Source organism: Jaculus jaculus, chromosome 1 (genome assembly GCF_020740685.1).
Source record: "Jaculus jaculus isolate mJacJac1 chromosome 1, mJacJac1.mat.Y.cur, whole genome shotgun sequence".
In the NCBI taxonomy this organism is placed as follows: Eukaryota; Metazoa; Chordata; class Mammalia; order Rodentia; family Dipodidae; genus Jaculus; species Jaculus jaculus.
The window spans coordinates 74,592,437-74,610,520 of record NC_059102.1 but is presented as its reverse complement, the minus strand read 5'-3'; the positions used below and the strand labels follow the sequence as shown (position 1 = coordinate 74,610,520).

Sequence of the window (18,084 nt, the reverse complement as noted above, 5' to 3'; positions counted from 1 at the left end):
GCATTATTTCTTAAGCAGCCTCTAGGTAGTCAAACTTGGGTGCAGAGATATGTTCCAAAAGAAGGCAGGCATAGGGTGGTAATATGGTTTGAGTGTGAAGTGGTTCACATAGGTTCATGGTCCCAAATGATGGTGTCATTTAGGAAGGTTGTAGAACCTTTAGGAGGAAACTTCCCTGGAACAAGTAGGTTGCTGTTGGTGGGCCTGAGTTTTACAACCTGGCCCCACTTCCTACTTACCATTTGCTTCCTGACTGTGGATGCACTGTGACGAGCAGGCCCCTCAACTCTTGCTGCTATGCCTTCCCTGATGTGAACTATAAGCCAGAATAAACCCTTTCCTTCCTTAACTTGTTTCTTGTTAGGTTTTTTGTCACAGTAATCAGAAAGGAACTAATACAGGTGGCTTCTCTTTCTGATCCAAAAGGCATCCAAAGTATCTGCTTTCTTTTCTAGAGGCAGCAGTTTCTGCCATATGAACAAACCCAAACTTTGCTGCTGACAAATGAGAGACTACATTGACAATTGAGAGAACAGTATTCAGTAACTGATGACTGGTACATGACGCAGTCCAGTCTCAAACAGAAGAACCATAAAGCTAAGTGCTGCTACAGATTCATAAGCCAGTTACAACTGACTTAAATGACTACCCCCCACCTTTTATTTATAACAAGGTCTCACTGGAGCCCAGGATGTCCTGGAACTCAAAATGATCCTCCTATTCCAGCCTCTTAAGTAAAGGGATTAAAGGTGTGTGCCACCATACCTTTTTTGGTGGTTTCTCATATGCACAGATATATATGGCAAAAGTACTGAGTTACCCTGTTGTCAATGTAAAACTCTAGATAGCGGGATTTAATTTCTTTGCATTTTTATCTACTTCTCTGTATTTTGTTATGAAACTACTACATAAAATAGTCCTTGCAATTTCTTAAATGACAACGCATTTATGTATAGTCAGAACTACTGAACTGAAATGTCTTGAAATAGCCATCTTCAATATTTGCCCTTAAGTTCAGTAAATATGTAGGAAGGACTTGAAGGGATGAATACTCCATCAAGTAGACCAGTATATAACTTTGTTTATATAATTCTCTTTAAAAATACATTTATTTATTTATTTGAAAGAAAGAGGCAGATGAGAAAGAGAGAGAGAGAGAGAGAGAGAGGCAGAGGGAGAGGGGGAGGGAGAGGGAGAGGGGGAGGGAGAGGGAGAGGGAGAGGGAGAGGGAGAGGGAGAGGGAGAGGGAGAGGGAGAGGGAGAGGGAGAGGGAGAGGGAGAATGGGTATGTCAGGCCCTCTAGCCACTGCAAACTCCAGAAGCATGAACCACTCTGTGCATCTGGATTATATGGGTACTGGGAAATCAAACCCAGACCCTTAGCCTTTACAGGCAAACACCTTAACCACTAAGCCATCTCTCCAGCCCCTACAATTCTCTTATATTAAGGGCAATTGTGACATAACACAAAAAGCATCTTTATGTTGTTCTCAACCATCATCTTTATTTCTTAGTTTGTGGCTGAAGAGAAAGAAACCTCATCAAGGTCTTTTGGTGCCCTTCCTACCTTTACAGGTAAACACAAACAACAAAATCCAAATGATAACTGCATATACTCATGAAGGCGCTGCATGAATGTGTGTTATGGAAGCTAAAATGGGTTACAATTTTTCCCCTCCTTTTTTTTAAACTTTTTATTTATTTGAGAGCAACAGACACAGAGAGAAAGACAGAGGAAGAGAGAGAGAATGGGCGCGCCAGGGCTTCCAGCCTCTGCAAACGAACTCCAGACACGTGCACCCCCTTGTGCATCTGGCTAACGTGGGTCCTGGGGAACCGAGCCTCGAACCGGGGTCCTTAGGCTTCACAGGCAAGCGCTTAACCGCTAAGCTGAATATTTTCTTCAATGCGCTTAACTATCCTGAATGGTGAGCAGCTCATTTCCCAAACAGTAGGGATGAGCATTTACTTTAACCTCAAGACAGAGGCCCTGTACTAAGCTTCCTCTTAAGTACTATCTGATCAAATCAGCTGCCAGGAAACAAGTGAGTCTCCAGATGTCCATCTCAAGAAATTCGTAAATTGGGCTTCTTTTTTCTTTGGTGATTTCTTAAACACTTTTTGAGTGAGAACAGTAAAATCTGGAGATTCAATACAATCCAAGTTACTCCTAACAAGATTTATATGTGCACAGGAATTACCAAGCAAATTCTAAAACTAGGGGGATATACAAAGGACTTACCTAGAGTAAAAATAATCTTGGAAAAGAGAAAGAATGAGGTTAGAGAACTTAAAATTTGAGGCACAGAAGCTGAGGAGAGGTGATTTGAGTTGCACGCATGGAGACCTGAGTTTAGATAGTCAAAGCAGTGTGTTCTGAGTTCAGTGAGAGAAGCAAAGCTATATTAACCAACAATGTGTATGAGAAAATGCTAGAAACAAGTACTTTTAAATGTTTCCTATTTATATACTGCCCTATAATTGTACTGGCCCTCGACACCCAATACAGGAACAGAACACAAGAGAGGATACACATAGGCAGGCAGGAGAATATGGTGGACAGTGAAGTTTGGTAGGGCTTACCCAAAGGCTGCAAAGTTAACATATGATTTAAAAAAAAAAAAAGCTGGGGGCGGGGAAGCAAGTCAGCTGAGAGTGGTGGCCCACACCTTTAATCCCAGCACTCAGGAGACAGAGGTAGGAGGATTACCATGACATCAAGGCCACCCTGAAATTACATAGTGAATTACAGGTCAGTCTGAGCTACAGGGAACCCTACCTCAAAACAAACAAACAAACAAACAAAAAGGCAGGTCAGCAAACAGGAAGGCTGACATGGAACACCTACAAGATGCTTGTGAAAGGTTGCACAATACAGCTGCACATTCTCCTTGCTTCAGCCTTGCTTTCCACCTCTGAGGAAATGTCCTAATGCCGTGTGTGTGTGTGTGTGTGTGTGTGTGTGTGTGTGTGTGTGTGTATGTGTATGTATATGTATATGACACATATATAATTTATATATAACTTAAATATATACTTATATATTATTTATTTGTAAGCAGAGAGAGAGAAGACAGACAGACAAAATGGATGCATCAAGGCCTCTAGACAGTGAAAACAAACTCCAGATACAAGCACTACTTTGTTCATGCAATTACAAACTCCAGACACATGCACCACCATATGCACCTGGTTCATGTGGTATCTGGAGAATCACACCTGGGCCCTTAGGCTTCATGGGCATACACATTAACAGCTAAGCCATCTCTCCAGTACCCCAAAATATATTTTTTAATATTTTATTTGTAACAGTGTGTGTGTGTATGTCTACGCCCGTGCGCTAGTTTATGGGTGTTCAAGGGGCTCTTGCTGCTACAAATGAACTCCAGACACATGCAACACTCTGCATCAGGTTTAGCAAGCAAGTGACTTCAACTGCTGACACATCCCCTCAACCCTGGAAATGTCCTACTTTTTAAAAAATATTTTATTTTTATTTATTTATTTGACAGAGAAAGAGGGGGAGAGGGAGAGAACAGGCACAACAGGACCTCCAGCCACTGCAAACGAACTCCAGAAACATGTGCCCCCTTGTGCATCTGGCTAACGTGGGTCCTGGGGAATCCAACCTGGGTCCTTTGGCTTTGCAGGCAAACGACTTAACCGCTAAGCCATCCCTCTAGCCCATGCCCTACTTCTCAATACTGGTCTCAGTTTCTGTTGTATTGTGTTTCCTTGTCCAATTCTATGTATAAGGTCACAAGATTCTGGTAATATCAGCGAGCATCCACAAGACCCCATTATCTGCTGATAACTAAGCTGTCCTTAGAGCATTATAAGATTTCTGTAGCTCAAAGCTCCAAACTCTTCCACACTCCTCCACTAAACTAGTTCCAAATTCTTAGGAAACACATAGTTAATCACAGAAACAACCCCACTCCTGGCACCAATTTTATGTATTAATTAGTTTCTCATTACTGTTACCAAAAAACCTGAGCAAAATGAATTAAAGAAATATCATGGCAGTGAAGGCATGGGAAGCCAGCTTGTCACATTTCAACCAGGTAACTGGAAACACAGAAGTGAGGCCAAGCTATAAACCTCAAGATCTATCCTCAGTGATCCCCTTCTTCAAGTAAGCCTCAACTTCCTAAAGGTTCCACAATATTTTCAAATACTGCCTCCAGCTGAGGACCAAGTACTTAAACATATGTGCCCACAGGGAACATTTTAATTCAAACGACAACATATACAGAGCTGAACTCTTAGACCTAGATTTAATATTCTAAAAACAGGAAAAATAGTATTTGTGAGCAGATATGTATAATGTTGTAGTATAGGGAGTAAAGAAAATGGTAGTAATGCAACTTTTACTTTTTGAGTGCTATAACAAGAAAACAGTACAGTGAAATGGAACTCCATTTTTTATAGATTAAGAGGCTGAGGTTCAGATATAAGAACTTGCAGATTGTCAGTGTGAATACCAACCACTTTGCCTCTATAGGACAGAATCTTGGCTATATCTAATAAAGTAATACTGAAAGCTGTAAATATCAAAATAACAAAGTACAACATTTGTGTACAATTTCTTAGGTATTTTCAGCTGAATACACAGTATTGTTTTTAGCAAGTGCAAATCAACTAGTGAAAAGCATAAATGAATATGTATCTTGTGACTTAAAACAGTGGAAACTTTAAGCAGCAATTGGTAACATTACTTTGTACATCTGGCCACTGACATACATCAACATTCACAGCCCACAGATATCAAGTATCTCTCAAGACACCAATGGAAACTGCTGGAATCATTACATAACACTATGAGATTTGTTGTGTGTGGGTCATGGGTCCATAAGCCACTTTGATGACTTGGCAAGCTGCTCCTAAGAGGCTATTTGAGACAGAAAGAGCATGTGAAGCAGAAAATAGCCTGTGGCTAAATCTTCTAGAGATAATAAAGAGTATCAACTTAGCAAACAAAAGTCCCTATATAATGTTGTACCTTTCTCTGTGGTAGATATATTAGTTATGTTCTTCTAGCTGTGACAAGCAATTTATAGAAGAAAGGGTTCATGTCAGTTTACAGTCCATCAAGGCAGGGAAGGCATGGCATCAGGAGCTTGAGGCAGTTACTCAGTTTACAGAAAGGAAGCAGAGAAGAATGAATGAAATGGCTCAAGGGCTTTCTCCTTTAAAAAAATTCTTTTAATATTCTATTTATTTATTTATTCATTCATTTAACTGAGAGAAAGAAAGAGAGGCAGACAGAGAATGGGCATGCCCGGGCCTCCACATACAAACTCCAGACACATATGTCACCCTGTACATCTGGTTTATGTGGGTACTAGGGAATTGACTGTGGGTCATTTGGCTTTCTTCTTTTTATTCAGTCCATGACCCCACCTATTCAAGACAGTCCACCACAGGCTAGACTAGAGGCTAACCTAATCTAGATAATTCATCACAGATGATTCTCTGTTTTGTCAAGTTGACATGCAGGAAAATACACCATCCTAGTAGCAAACTGGAAATGTAACAACAAATAGAGCAACAATAGCATATGAATGATTTCCATACTCAAGAGTTTTTCTAAAGTTTTGATCAGGGAAAATATTTCATTAACCAAGGAGAGGCTAACCAAATATAGTAAGAAGTATAAAGTAGTAAGGAATGCTCTCTAAACTTCTACTTTCTGTTCTATTTTCATATTACTCCCCTCCAAGAATTGATCTCCTTGTACCATGGATACATGCAGGATGCAATCTGTGTAACCTTATTCAGATGCCCAGTATACAGAATGAATATATAAAGAGCTCTACTCATTCTTTTAATCTATTCAACTCAGTCAGTATTTATTGTATCTAGGGCACACCACACACTGGAGGGCCCTGGATAACTATATATAAATTATAGGAATCACTCTCTAACTCCAGAGAGCAGTTTGGCCATGTCAATGAGTAACACAGCAGAGTAATATATAGTAGGCCTAGGAAGGGTCTGGGAAGGAATCCAGATGCAGTGTTAGCATTGGGAAAAGAACAATAGGTCTTACCACATTTGAACTGACTTTATGTCGGAAACATGTGATGTTCACTACATAAGGCCAGTCATCAGGCTCCATCAGTACCCCTGCAGCATGCGCACAGGTGACATGGAAGGAAGCCGGGCAGCGGCCATAGGAACACTGGATGCAAGCTCCAGAGATCTTCTTTACTCGGTGTCTGCAGAAGATGCATTTCTGGAAGATTAAAACAGAAGAGGGCTAGGAATATGGCTCAATGGGTACAGCACTTGCTGTGCAAGTATGAATACATGTGTTTGGATCTCTAGAATTCAGATAAACAGGAAACTGTAGCAAGTATCTATAATACCAGGATTCTAATAGCAAAAAAAGGAAGTGGAGGTAGAAGACTCCGAAAGAAGCCTACAGGCAAGCTTGTCTCAACAGCACAGTAAAAATAATGAGACACTGCTGTGAACAATGTGCAAGATGAAGACAGACACCTGAAGTTGTCCTCCAACCACCACAAGAATGCCCTGGTCTCAGCAGGCCTGCACTTCTAGACATAAACACACACATATATGCATGGACATCATACAAACACATACATACATACAACCATTCAGGAAAATATCAATTTTTATACTTCAGAGAATAGCAACTACAGGAGAAAAACTAAAAAGAAACTCGCAAGAAAATATGTGTTCATAGAGCCTACAAACTTTAAAGGAGAAACACACGTATAGTCATACCCCATCATACATATGCTGAAATATTTCTTGTGATTAGAAAAGCCAAATTCTCTGCACATGATCCTCACGGCACAAAGCTCAGGAAAAGGCCCCAGTGTGCTCCTCTAAACTGTCCCCAAATGCTTCTCCACTGGCCCATATGGTATGCTTTCCTGCACACCAAGAGTCACAATACAGGCTTGAAGGCTAGGACCAGAAGATTTTGAAAGAACCAAACATCATATGGTTGGGCTAAAATTTCCATTTACAAGGATATGAAAAATGTTAAATAGTCCAATGTGGAAAGTAGGATCTTAAGTATTTAATAATCCACATCTGAACCCTTCACAATGCACACAAAAATCTGCCCCCAAAGAGAGAAAAATGAAAATCTGCCCAAGGAGAATAACTTTACCGAATGACTGACAATATCTGGGGAACAAAAAAAATGAAGAGAAAAAATAGCAATAATGATTAGTACACTTTGAAAATTAAATCACATGCATTCATCCCTAAACATTATCAGTACATTTATTATGAGAGATAGAAAAAAATAGAACAGCTTCAGTAAATATAAGATTTGCACATGAATACTTAAGGGTCAGGAAAAAAATGTTTATAGAATAGTATAGGGTCAAATTTGGAAAGCAAAGCTAACAGAATGATCAAAAAGAGCAACTTTTCATTTTGACATATTAAAAAAGGTCTACTATTTTATTGTAGGCAGGCATAAATTAGGCTTGAGGTGAGTAGAGGACTAACCCCACCTATAATTTCCCTGGTTTAGGGAAACATCACATCTGTCCTCCATACAATCCAGAATACCATATGGAAGAGAAGAGTAGAGGCACCAGTATTTCAATTTGGGCCTATTAAGGGGTGGGTCATTTCCCTTTGCCATATTCCCTCTGGATCTAAATGGAGATTATCCTCTCCCTTAAGAGTTAACATAAAGGAGCCTGTCAGTCACCTAAAGCCATGCTAAGGACATAGAAGAATAGTTATGCCCTTAAATAAATCCGTACTATACCCTCCAAAAGCCCTTCATTTAATGCAGTTGTTCACAGATCTTTACTGCGGAGTCTGCATGCTTCTCTAAGCTCTAAAACTCAGAAAGTGACTTTTTTTCTTTTTGTTTCTCTTCTTTGGATGCTTGGCCTAGCACTTCAGAGCTTTCCATTTCTAATTCAATACATTTCTTTTGTCTTAATAACCCCATGGTTTGCATGGTTGTGAGACAAAGAACTAGACAGGATGAAAATTTGCAACAATTTGATCAAATGATGGTACAACTGCTCTCATTTTACAGGTGCATGTTCCTTCATGGAAGAAAACAGGTACTTAAAATCAGTGGTTTTAGGGATACTGTAATATTTGTACCAATGACCAGCTAGAATCAACATGCACTTACCTTCTAACTCATCTTTGCACTCACATCTGAGTAGTGACTCAGTCTTATAGATTATTTTGCTTATTCTTGCTGTTTGTTCCCTCCCTGTCTACAGTGACTGTCACTGCCTCCCCACATGGTGTCCTGGTATTTCATTTCATTCTGTTTTAATTCAGTTTCCTAGGACTACCAAAGTAATCTTTTCTTGATATTAATACTATGTTACTCTCCTGCTTACTGTCCTTCAATGACTTATCCCCCTTATCTCTAAGTTGTTTAAGGAAAAAGACAACAACAACAAAAAAGCATAGCATAAGATAGAAGAGCAAAGCTTACGAGAGGCCCATCACTGTCCACTAGAGCAGTCTTTCTCATAAGTCCCTTAAAGTCTCTAGTCTAGCATTTACATGATATTCCGATATATTCAGAGTCAATGTCCAAGTAAAAATTTTTTGTTTTGTTTTGTTTTTCAAGGTAGTGTCTCACTCTAGCCCAGGCCGGTCTGGAATTCACTATGTAATCTCAGGGCAGCCTCGAACTCAAGGCAATCCTTCTATCTCTACCAAACAGGTGCTGAGATTAAAGGTGTATGCCACCACACCCTGCAGAAGTAAGTATTTTTAAGTAAGGATTGAGGACAGACATCAGAACTATATACACACATGTAGAGAGAAGGAGGAAAAGAGAAAAGAACAGGGAAGGAGAGGCGAAGAAAGAGAACGAAAAAAGGAGAACCCACATAATCTCCATTAAAATATTACTGAACATCTTGTTGGCTCTAGAAATCCTTCGTATCTATTTTGAATGGGGACAGAAATTCTTAGGAAACTACAGAGACTCTGAGGCAAGGAAGATAAAGACACAGACACTAACTTTTAGGGAAGAAAAGTTCCAGTGGCTTTTACTCATTGCCCTTGTGGATAGAGATGCTACATCTTCCTATAAATACAGCAGTTTGTCAGGGATAGGTAGTGTGTTATCTGTGGGAGAGACTGTCCTCAACAGCTGCATAAAGACCCTACTCTACACTGCTACTGATGCAGAAGCTTGGGTCCAGAGAAGAATTAAATTCAATAAAGATGCAGGAGATCCCAGGCTTGTGAATCCCCAATTTTTGGGTCCTTTGTCCAAGTTATTAATTAAAGAGTTGAAAACATGGACTCAGAGATGGGTAAATTATGAAATACAAGGTTTATTTTAAGAGTGAGAATCCTGAGAGAAGATTAGCACAAAAGCCCAAGCCCACAGAAGGTTCTCTCTCTTCCCACCCCGGCTGAGAAGTGGGAGAAAAGATGGAGAAAATATCCTTTCGCATCTCTGGGATAGAAGCCTCTGGAAAAAACTGACCTCTCCCCCTCCCCCACCTCAACACATATACACAGAAAGCAAAGCAGGAGAGCCAAAGTCAAAAGATCCTACTCACGGGCTGGAGAGATGGTTTAGCGGTTAAGCGCTTGCCTATGAAGCCTAAGGACCCCGGTTTGAGGCTCGGTTCCCCAGGTCCCACGTTAGCCAGATGCACAAGGGGGCGCACGCGTCTGGAGTTTGTTTGCAGTGGCTGGAAGCCCTGGCGTGCCCATTCTTTCTCTCTCCCTCTGTCTGTCTTTCTCTCTGTGTCTGTCGCTCTCAAATATATAAATAAAATTGAACAAAAAATATTAAAAAAAAAAAAGATCCTACTCACATGGGGGCGGTCAGAGAAGACTGCAAGACAGTAAAAGATTCAGAGCTTAGAGAGAGAACACATTAGTAGTAAAGGCACCCCAAAATGAGGCAGTAAAGCTCATGGACAAAAAGAAATACTCCTTCAGGGAGAGAGGCCACCAAGAGCCTTACACATGTCCACAGATGGATACAGAAGGAGAAGAGGGACCAAGAGAGTGAGTTACACACATGGTTAGGCTCCTTTACAAGGATCAAACATCCTTTATTAAGGATGAGACTCTTCATTAAACTCAGGTGTCTGAGAGAGAGAGAGAGCTGATTGGTAGGGGACTCAAGTTGACTCAGGAGAGGTCAGGCTACAGGCGCGCCAGGCAGGAAGCTGTCCTGGAGTTGCTATTTGCAGTTATCTTGAAGGAGGCTAGGTCAGAAATGGGTTCTAGTCCAGCCAGAGCAGGCAAGGTAGCATCTACCTGGGCCTTTGTCCCTGGCTGATTGCCTGTAGAAAGCTATCTTCTCCTATTCTCCGTCAATACTTAATATTGAAAATTGAACCTAGGGCTTCAAAGCATATTAGGCAAACTGTATCGCCAACCCCCCCTCCGCTTTTATTTATCTGGGAGAGAGGGGAAAGAGAGACAAAGGGAGAATGGGTGCACCAAGGCCTTTAGCCACAGCAAACTTCAAATTCATGTACCACCTTGAGCATCTGGCTTGATGTTTATGGGAGCCAGGGTCAGAATGTGGTGGTTTTAATCAAGTGCTCTGAATGTGTTCTGAATGATTGCTTGCTAGCTAGTAGCAATTTGGGAGGTAGAGCCGTGTTTATATAGGTGGACCTAGAGGTTTATTTCCCTGAGCTTGCCAATGTTATTGGCTTAATCTCTTGTTCTTCTTACACACTACCTGATGTTGGAAAGTAGGTAAGGTCTAGCTTCTGCTCAGGCCTATTTTCCCCTGCCATCATGGAGCTTCCCATCAAGACTATAAGCCAAAATAAATACTTTCCTCCAATCAGCTACTTTACATAGGGTATGCTGTCTCAGCAATGAGAAGGTAACTGCAATAATATAAATGTAGCCAAAGAGGTGTCAGAATGTGCATTAGGACCACTTGGAGGACTGCTGTAAACACAGACTACTGGCATACCCTTAGAGCATATATACATCTGGGGTGAGACTCCTGAATTTACGTTTTCCAATAAGTATCAGTAACTAATACTGTTGATACTGAGAACCACTGTGTTGGAGGGTTAAAACGTTGAAAAGCATCAATTATTCTGAGGTACTTTAATACAAGGGAATTCAGGAAATGCATTTTTTTCACCTATTCTACAGTGCCAAGGGCTGAGAATCCTCTGGCAAATTTGATTTATAGAGCATTGTACTTTCTTGGGAACTGGATTTCCAAACTTATTCCAGTGGCATAGGCCATTAAGGTTACTAATGGATTGAGGAAGTAATGAAGTATCTGGCAATGAGGCTTTGAATATCATTAGATTTCCTTGAGCATATAGCTTTGCAAAGGGCAACAAAAATGATGAGCTGTGAAGGAGTTGGAAGTTTAAAGCACTCTCTTTTTTGTTAAAATGATTTACAACTTTATTATTTTGCCAGTATTATGATTCATATTCCTTCTATAAATATTAAGGTATTTTTTAAAAGTTGCAAACACCATTTAATTACTATTTCTCAATCAGACATGTAAGTTGATGATAAATTAATTATCTACTTGTTTCTTTTGCTCTCCAAAGACACTTCTTCCAAGTACAATACAGCAAGCTACCTAACATTCCAATTCCAGCACAATAAGGGAATTATGATGGGCTCAATATATGTTGTTAATGTTGCAACATATACTAAGGATTGAAGATGAAAGTTTCATTTTGCTCTAAGTCCTTAAACACAGCTTTGAAGCACAATCATTTAGGTTCCTAGCACTACCCATGAGATATATGCTCTACTCATAAGCAGCCATTAAGTCAAACAGTCATGTGCACCGCAATACTGGCTGGTACTGGGAACGACAATATGAATGTTCTGTTCTACATCAAGGTCTCACAGTCTAGAAGGGGAAGGCAAGTAATAATGACTATACTGAAAAGAAAAATGAAACTGCTGCCAAATGTAAGCAGGATTCAGGAGGAGGAGAGAATAGTAGACTAATTCAAAGAGAAATAAGTTCATCTAAAGATAAAAGAGCTGGACAGGTAGGCAGGTAGTTGGGGTGAGGAGGGAACACTGAAATAGGAGGTTCCTGGTGGGCAAGGCTTATACGATTTGACTGCTTCTGTGACAGGTCATATGGTAATACTTTGTATTGCCTTGGACCAGCAGATATACTGCAAGGAAGATATAAATCCCTTTGGAAACACCATGTTTTACAATTACCAGAGAAATGATTGCACACAAAAAATGCTAACTAAATTCCCATTCACTAAATAAATGATTGACTCTTTGCTAAATGTAATGTATTCACTCATTACTTCAGCCACTTTAATATCTTCTATAGAAAAGACATTTTCTAAAAAGAAGAGATACAAAAATAAAAATGACACAACCCTTGTATTTAATGAGCTTCATTTGGCACTCAAAAATAGCTATAAGGTAAAGCTTTGTGGAATATTCCTAAGAAAGATAAAACTCTTCTATGTAAGACTTACAAAATATAGGTGAGAATAGCTATTGAGCTCTTTCTATATCTTTTCCAGTGTTCTCATAGTTCTCTGACTGAGTGGATCTACAAGAGTCAATAAGAGGATGACCTTCATGACAGCCATCTCAGGGATATTAAATACAGGAAAAGGAAGTAGGTATGATTTTGCTTCCATGGGATTATCTTGGAAGACTAGTATGCTTCAGCTACTGCAATGGGAAAGGAGTAAGGACATTCTACAATAGGTTATTATAAAGAGCTTGACTATCCCTCAACATACCTTACCTAAAGACAAGTTAAAGATGTTGGAGAAATGAGATAACACACAAATTCCCCACAGAAGTCCATCCTCTTGGAAAAGCTGTCTCTTCCCTCTCTTTCCCTCTGAGTTCTATGGCAAGAAACATAATCTTTTCTCTAAAATCATAAGCATGCTATCCCTGACACTCTGAGCTTTCTTAACTGCTTTTATAGTAACATCTTTTTTTACTTACCTTATTGCCTGTGTGCCTAATCTTTCCCAGATTTGAGAGAACAACTTGACAGTAAAATATTTGCAATACTGACATACAAAATAGTCAATCCTATAAAGCTTTTTTTTTTTTTTAAATTTAATTTATTAGTTTTCTTTTCAGTAAATACAGGCAGTTTGGTACCATTATTTAGGCTCATCTGTGCTACCCCCTCCCATTAGACCCTCCTTGTTAATGAAAATGGGTCTTGCATTGTGCAGTTAGCCCCCAGTTATTGGTATAATAAATGTCTCTGCAAATCATGACCCAACATGTGACTCTGACATTCTTTCCGCCCCCTCTTCCGCAAAATTTCCCTGAGCCATGTTGGGTTCATTTTTGGTCTGCTTCAGTGCTGAGGTGTTGGGGGCCTCTGAGGCTCTGGCTCTCTGCTTTGGTAGGAGTTGATTTTTCTCTGCGTTGATCTCCTTCCCCTTTGTGCTGGTATCCGGTTCACAGGAAAACATCACCCTTGCTTATTTCGCCAGTTGTCCTTAGTTTCAGTTGGGCCCCTTTTGAGGTATGTTGGGGCAGCTCTCTTCTTAGGATCTGCATCTATCTTTTTTTTTTTTTTCCTTGTTGTCTGTAGTGCAGCTAGGCGGTCGCCATCTTGACCGGAAGTAGTCCTATAAAGCTTTTTATTTTGTTGTTGTTGTCGTTCGTTTGTTTGTTTTTTTTTTTTTTTAATTTAATTTATTAGTTTTCTTTTCAGTTTTCAAGGTAGGGTCTTGCTCTAGCTTAACCTGACCCAGAATTAGTCTCAGGATGGCCTTGAACTCACAGCCCTCCTCCTGCCTCTGCATCCCAAGTGCTGGGATTAAATGTGGGTATTACCACCCCTGAACTAGTTTAGATTTGAAAATAGAAGACTTGGAGATAGTTTCTTGGGCCCAAGGATATTTTGTTGTTTTGTCTTGTTTTCGTTTTTTCAGGTAGGGCTATACTCTAGTCCAGGTTGACCTGGAATTCACTAGGTAGTCTCCGGGAGGCCTTGAACTCAGTGATCCTCTTACCTCTGCCTCAAAAGTGCTGGAATTAAAGGCTTGCACCACCCTTCCAGCTCAAGGACTTATGGAGACAGTTTTTTGGACCCAAGGATTTATTTAATGACAGTTCTGAATAAGAGGAAAGAAACTCCAAACTAATCATAGAGGAAAAGAAGTGATTATAAGCCTTATTTGGGACTGGCAAGATGGCTTTAGTGGTTAAGGCACTTGATTGCAATGCTTGAGGTTCAATTCCCCAGAACCCATATAAAATAAAAAGTCTTTTTTTTTTTGAAAGTGGCCTTGTATGGGACCTATGGAAGGTGGGAGGGGAGAACTGAGAACTCTTAACTAAAGAAAACATATTGAACTACTTTGGGAAGTGTGGCTGGGAGGAGCTCACTTTCCTCCTCCCATCAAGGGGCAGTAGGGCTTGGTCAGTATCCATAACAGTAGGTAGGTAGGTAGGTAGGAATTAACTGGTTTGAGTACAGCTATTCTGAGGTGGAGGGTCTTTGAAATATAATGCAAGTATTACAGTGTAGCAACAAAAACTGAATTAAAACAATTGTGTAACAGCCACTAGTTTTGAGGAATTAATATTGTATTACATTGTTGGAATGGTTTGGCATTAAGCTTCTGGTAACCAAGTAATTTTCTAGCTCAACTCATCCAGAGAAATCAGCAAAAACTTCAGCTAGAAATACCTGTTGGTTAGGCACAATTGTTTGCTTGGATATGCTTTTGTACCTTTGAAATTCGTAAGATTATTAATCAGAGACAACTGGCATAGTATATAAGCTAAAAGTCTGGAGAGGCTCTTCACCTACACAATACTCCTGTAAATCTTTATTTCATGAGCTAGGTTTCATAATGGTACATAACAATTCTACAAGGAGTATCTTCTAGAGGCACTTGTGCCCTTCCCTTAGTTATAAAGAGTAGGGTAGCAATGGCTCCAAGAAATTGGAATTTTCCCAGTTATCTCATGTTGGGGGGTGGTGGTTGAGGTGTAAGCAGAAGCCTGAAGCTGGCCAGGAGAGCTTCCCTGAGGGGAGATCTGACACCTTACAGGAGAGTCAGATTGGAGATAATGGGATGGATCATCAGACTTGTCTAGAGCTTTTATCAGAAAAAAATGGGAGGGTCACTGGACCTCTTTGTTGTTCTTCCCAATGTGGGCACACTGAATAAATTTCCATTTGCTGCTTTTCACAATTAATTTGGCTCTTTTCATTGACTTATCAAGACAAGTGGCCCATCCTCATTTGGTGGGGTTGTTAGGTTCAGACAATGACCCTAATAACTTGTGACTGTTAATTGCTACCTCAATACATGACAATGATTTAAGATCATCAATAAAACAAAGTTCTTTACATGCCTTTTAAAGATTTTTCTAGATGAAGACCCACTCTATCAATACATGACACCATGCCATGGGCTGGGTTACTGGGCTGTATAAAAAGAAGAAAGACAGCTAAGTATTCAGCATCCACTGCTTTCTACTTCCTCCTTGCCCATAGGAGGGTGTGAGCTGGCTTCTTGCTTCTGACATACTTTCCCCACAATGACTGATTGCAACCTGCAACTGTATGCAAAAATAAATCGCCCCTTCAACTGAATTTTTGTCAGGTATTCTGACCCAGCAATGAGAAAGGTAAACTGTGTTAACAATGTACACTGTTAAGTTGGACAAACCTTGATTTGAATTCCAGCTTAGCTTATGCACAAAAGCCAGTCATAGAAGCCAAAAAACTAATGTTGCAGATTTTCTTACTGATGAGTCCTCTCTCTGATGAACAGGAAAAATTAGGCACATGGATGATGAAGACTAAGGCAAAGAATGTACTGGCATTACAGAATGAAAACTTATTTTAAAACTTTTTTCAAACAAATATTTTATTTATTTCCAAGAACAGAGAAAGAAAGAATGAATGAATATAGGTGATCCAGGGCTTCTAACTACTGCAAAAGAACCCCAGACACATGTACCACCTTGTGCATCTGACATACATGGGTACTGGGGAACTGAACCTGGGTCCTTGGGATTCCCAGGCAAGCTCTATAACTGCTAAGTCATCTCTCCAGTCCTACCTTCCTCTCTTACATGCTATTTATATTTATTTATTTATTTATTTGAGAGAGAAAGGCAGGAGAGAGAGAGAGAGAGAGAACGAGAACAAGAGAGCATACCAGTACACACCAGGGACTCTAGCCACTGCAAACGAACTACAGATGCATATGTTACCTTGTGCATCTGGCTTATATAGATACTTGAGAATCAAACCTGGTTCCTTAGGCTTCACAGGCAAGCACCTTAACCGCTAAGCCATCTCTCCAGCCCTCACATGCTGTTTAAATCCTGTAGTTTATTATATTTTCCTTTCTAATGTTATTAAGGAAAAATGAGGCAGGGTCCATCACTGATGACTTCTAAGTCTGTTAACGTCTGCTTACTTATAGCACTAACAATGTCTGAACAACACCCATATGAAGGTAAGGCTGTAGGTTAAACAGGTCAGCCTGTGAACACATTTGCCTTTTTTAGGTGAGGCTAAGCAGAAAATAGGCAGAATGCCAAGATAGAAAAGCATCATTTGCAAATAAATATTAAAGACATCAAAATTTTATATTCAAATCACTTCAATCATAGTACAGAGCAATAGCTAAATTATAAAGTATGCCATGATATCTGTGATAGCAACAAAAAAAAAATCATATCAATTTTACCTCTCTCAAGCTTGTTTGAGTTCCAATCATTACATTTTTTTTAAAGAATGCCCTTTTCAAATTTAACTGACTAACTTAGTTTTATTTATTTGAGAGAAAAAGAGGGAGGTAGAGGGAAGGAGAGAGGAAAAGAGAGAGGAGAGAGGGAATGAAGGACAGAGAAGAGAGAGAGAATAGGCACCCTAGGGCCTTTAACCACTGCAAACCACCTCCAGACACATGTGCCACCTTGTGCATCTGGCTCATATGAGTACTGAGGAATCAAACGTGGGTCCTTAGGCTTCGCAGGCAATTGCCTTAATGGCTAAACCATCTCTCCAACCCTCCATTTCAATTTTTAAAAAATATTTTTAGTTATTTATTTAAAAGAGAGACAGAGAAAGAAAAGCAGATAGAATGAGTATGGGTATGCCAGGGCCTCTAGGCACTGCAAACAAACTCTTAACACATGTGCCACTTTGGGCATCTGGCTTTGTTATGGGGTCCAGTGTTGCACAAGTAAGACCATCTACTCATGGAATGTGAGGCAAAGTTTTATTGGGTAAAAAAGAAAAAAAAGAAGGTCAGGTATATCAGGTGTACTCCAGAATCTCACAGTGTAGCCCTGAACTGATCAGAGTGTCAGCTTTTATGGGAGGGAGGGACAGGATGAGAGTTAAAATCATAAATCATAATTCACATGTGACAGTTACAGCCATAAAAGTAAAAAAAAAAAAAAAAAAAAAGGAACTTGTAAACAGGTCTGTTAGTCAGTTACAGGAAGTGCCTGGGGGGTGTGAGATAGGCCTGGGACCAGGAGTCCTACTTATCTTAAGGAGTTTGCTCCACAATGCAAGCCCCAGGTAATACTATACAGACAAGCAGAGCCTTCTGTTTACCTGCCTTCAGCTAACCACATACTTCATTCCATTCTTTTATGAGCTCCTACAAGGAAGTGACTTCTATTTTTCTCTAAGCAAGGTATAAAGAAATGCAGAGAAATAGAACATTTTGCTCACTTTACAGCTCAAGTGGATACCAGGGAAATGAACCTGGGCCATTAGGTTTTAGAAGAAGGCACTTTTAAGGGCTGAGCCATCAGCTGAGCTGTATACAGCCTCTTCATTTCAAATTTAAAGGGCTAAGGGAACAGACACTGCAGAAGTTAGAAAGCTCTAAAATAAATATTAGAGTACTTATTGTCACTAAACAGCTTTGGGAGGAGGGGGAAATCAAAGGAAAGTGTTATAACTCACAGTGCTCTCTAATCATTTTTGTATTTGCATCTTACTTCTTTTTATATTAATATTAAAAATCATTTGTTGCCTTGAGAAATTTAGTAGTTGAAATTATTTACTAGAGATCACACAGATGTGCCTACTCTATCTGAATAAAGCATTTAGTAGTTAAATACAGAACTGTCCCAAATTACTTATTT

The 18,084-nt window shown here is 39.8% G+C and overlaps 1 protein-coding gene across 6 annotated transcripts in view; it reads right to left on the bottom strand.

Moving 5' to 3' along the window:
• Positions 1-18,084, bottom strand: part of Kdm4c (lysine demethylase 4C) — a 370,239-nt gene that overhangs the window by 48,982 nt on the left and 303,173 nt on the right. For 5 of the 6 annotated variants that reach the window (XM_045149440.1, XM_045149418.1, XM_045149411.1 and 2 more), the window contains one exon: positions 6,053-6,238. The exons of the other annotated variant lie outside the window; for it this stretch is intronic. In XM_045149440.1, the coding sequence (XP_045005375.1) occupies positions 6,053-6,238 (186 nt within the window). The remainder of the gene's footprint in view (positions 1-6,052; positions 6,239-18,084) is intronic. 6 annotated transcript variants of the gene reach the window in all.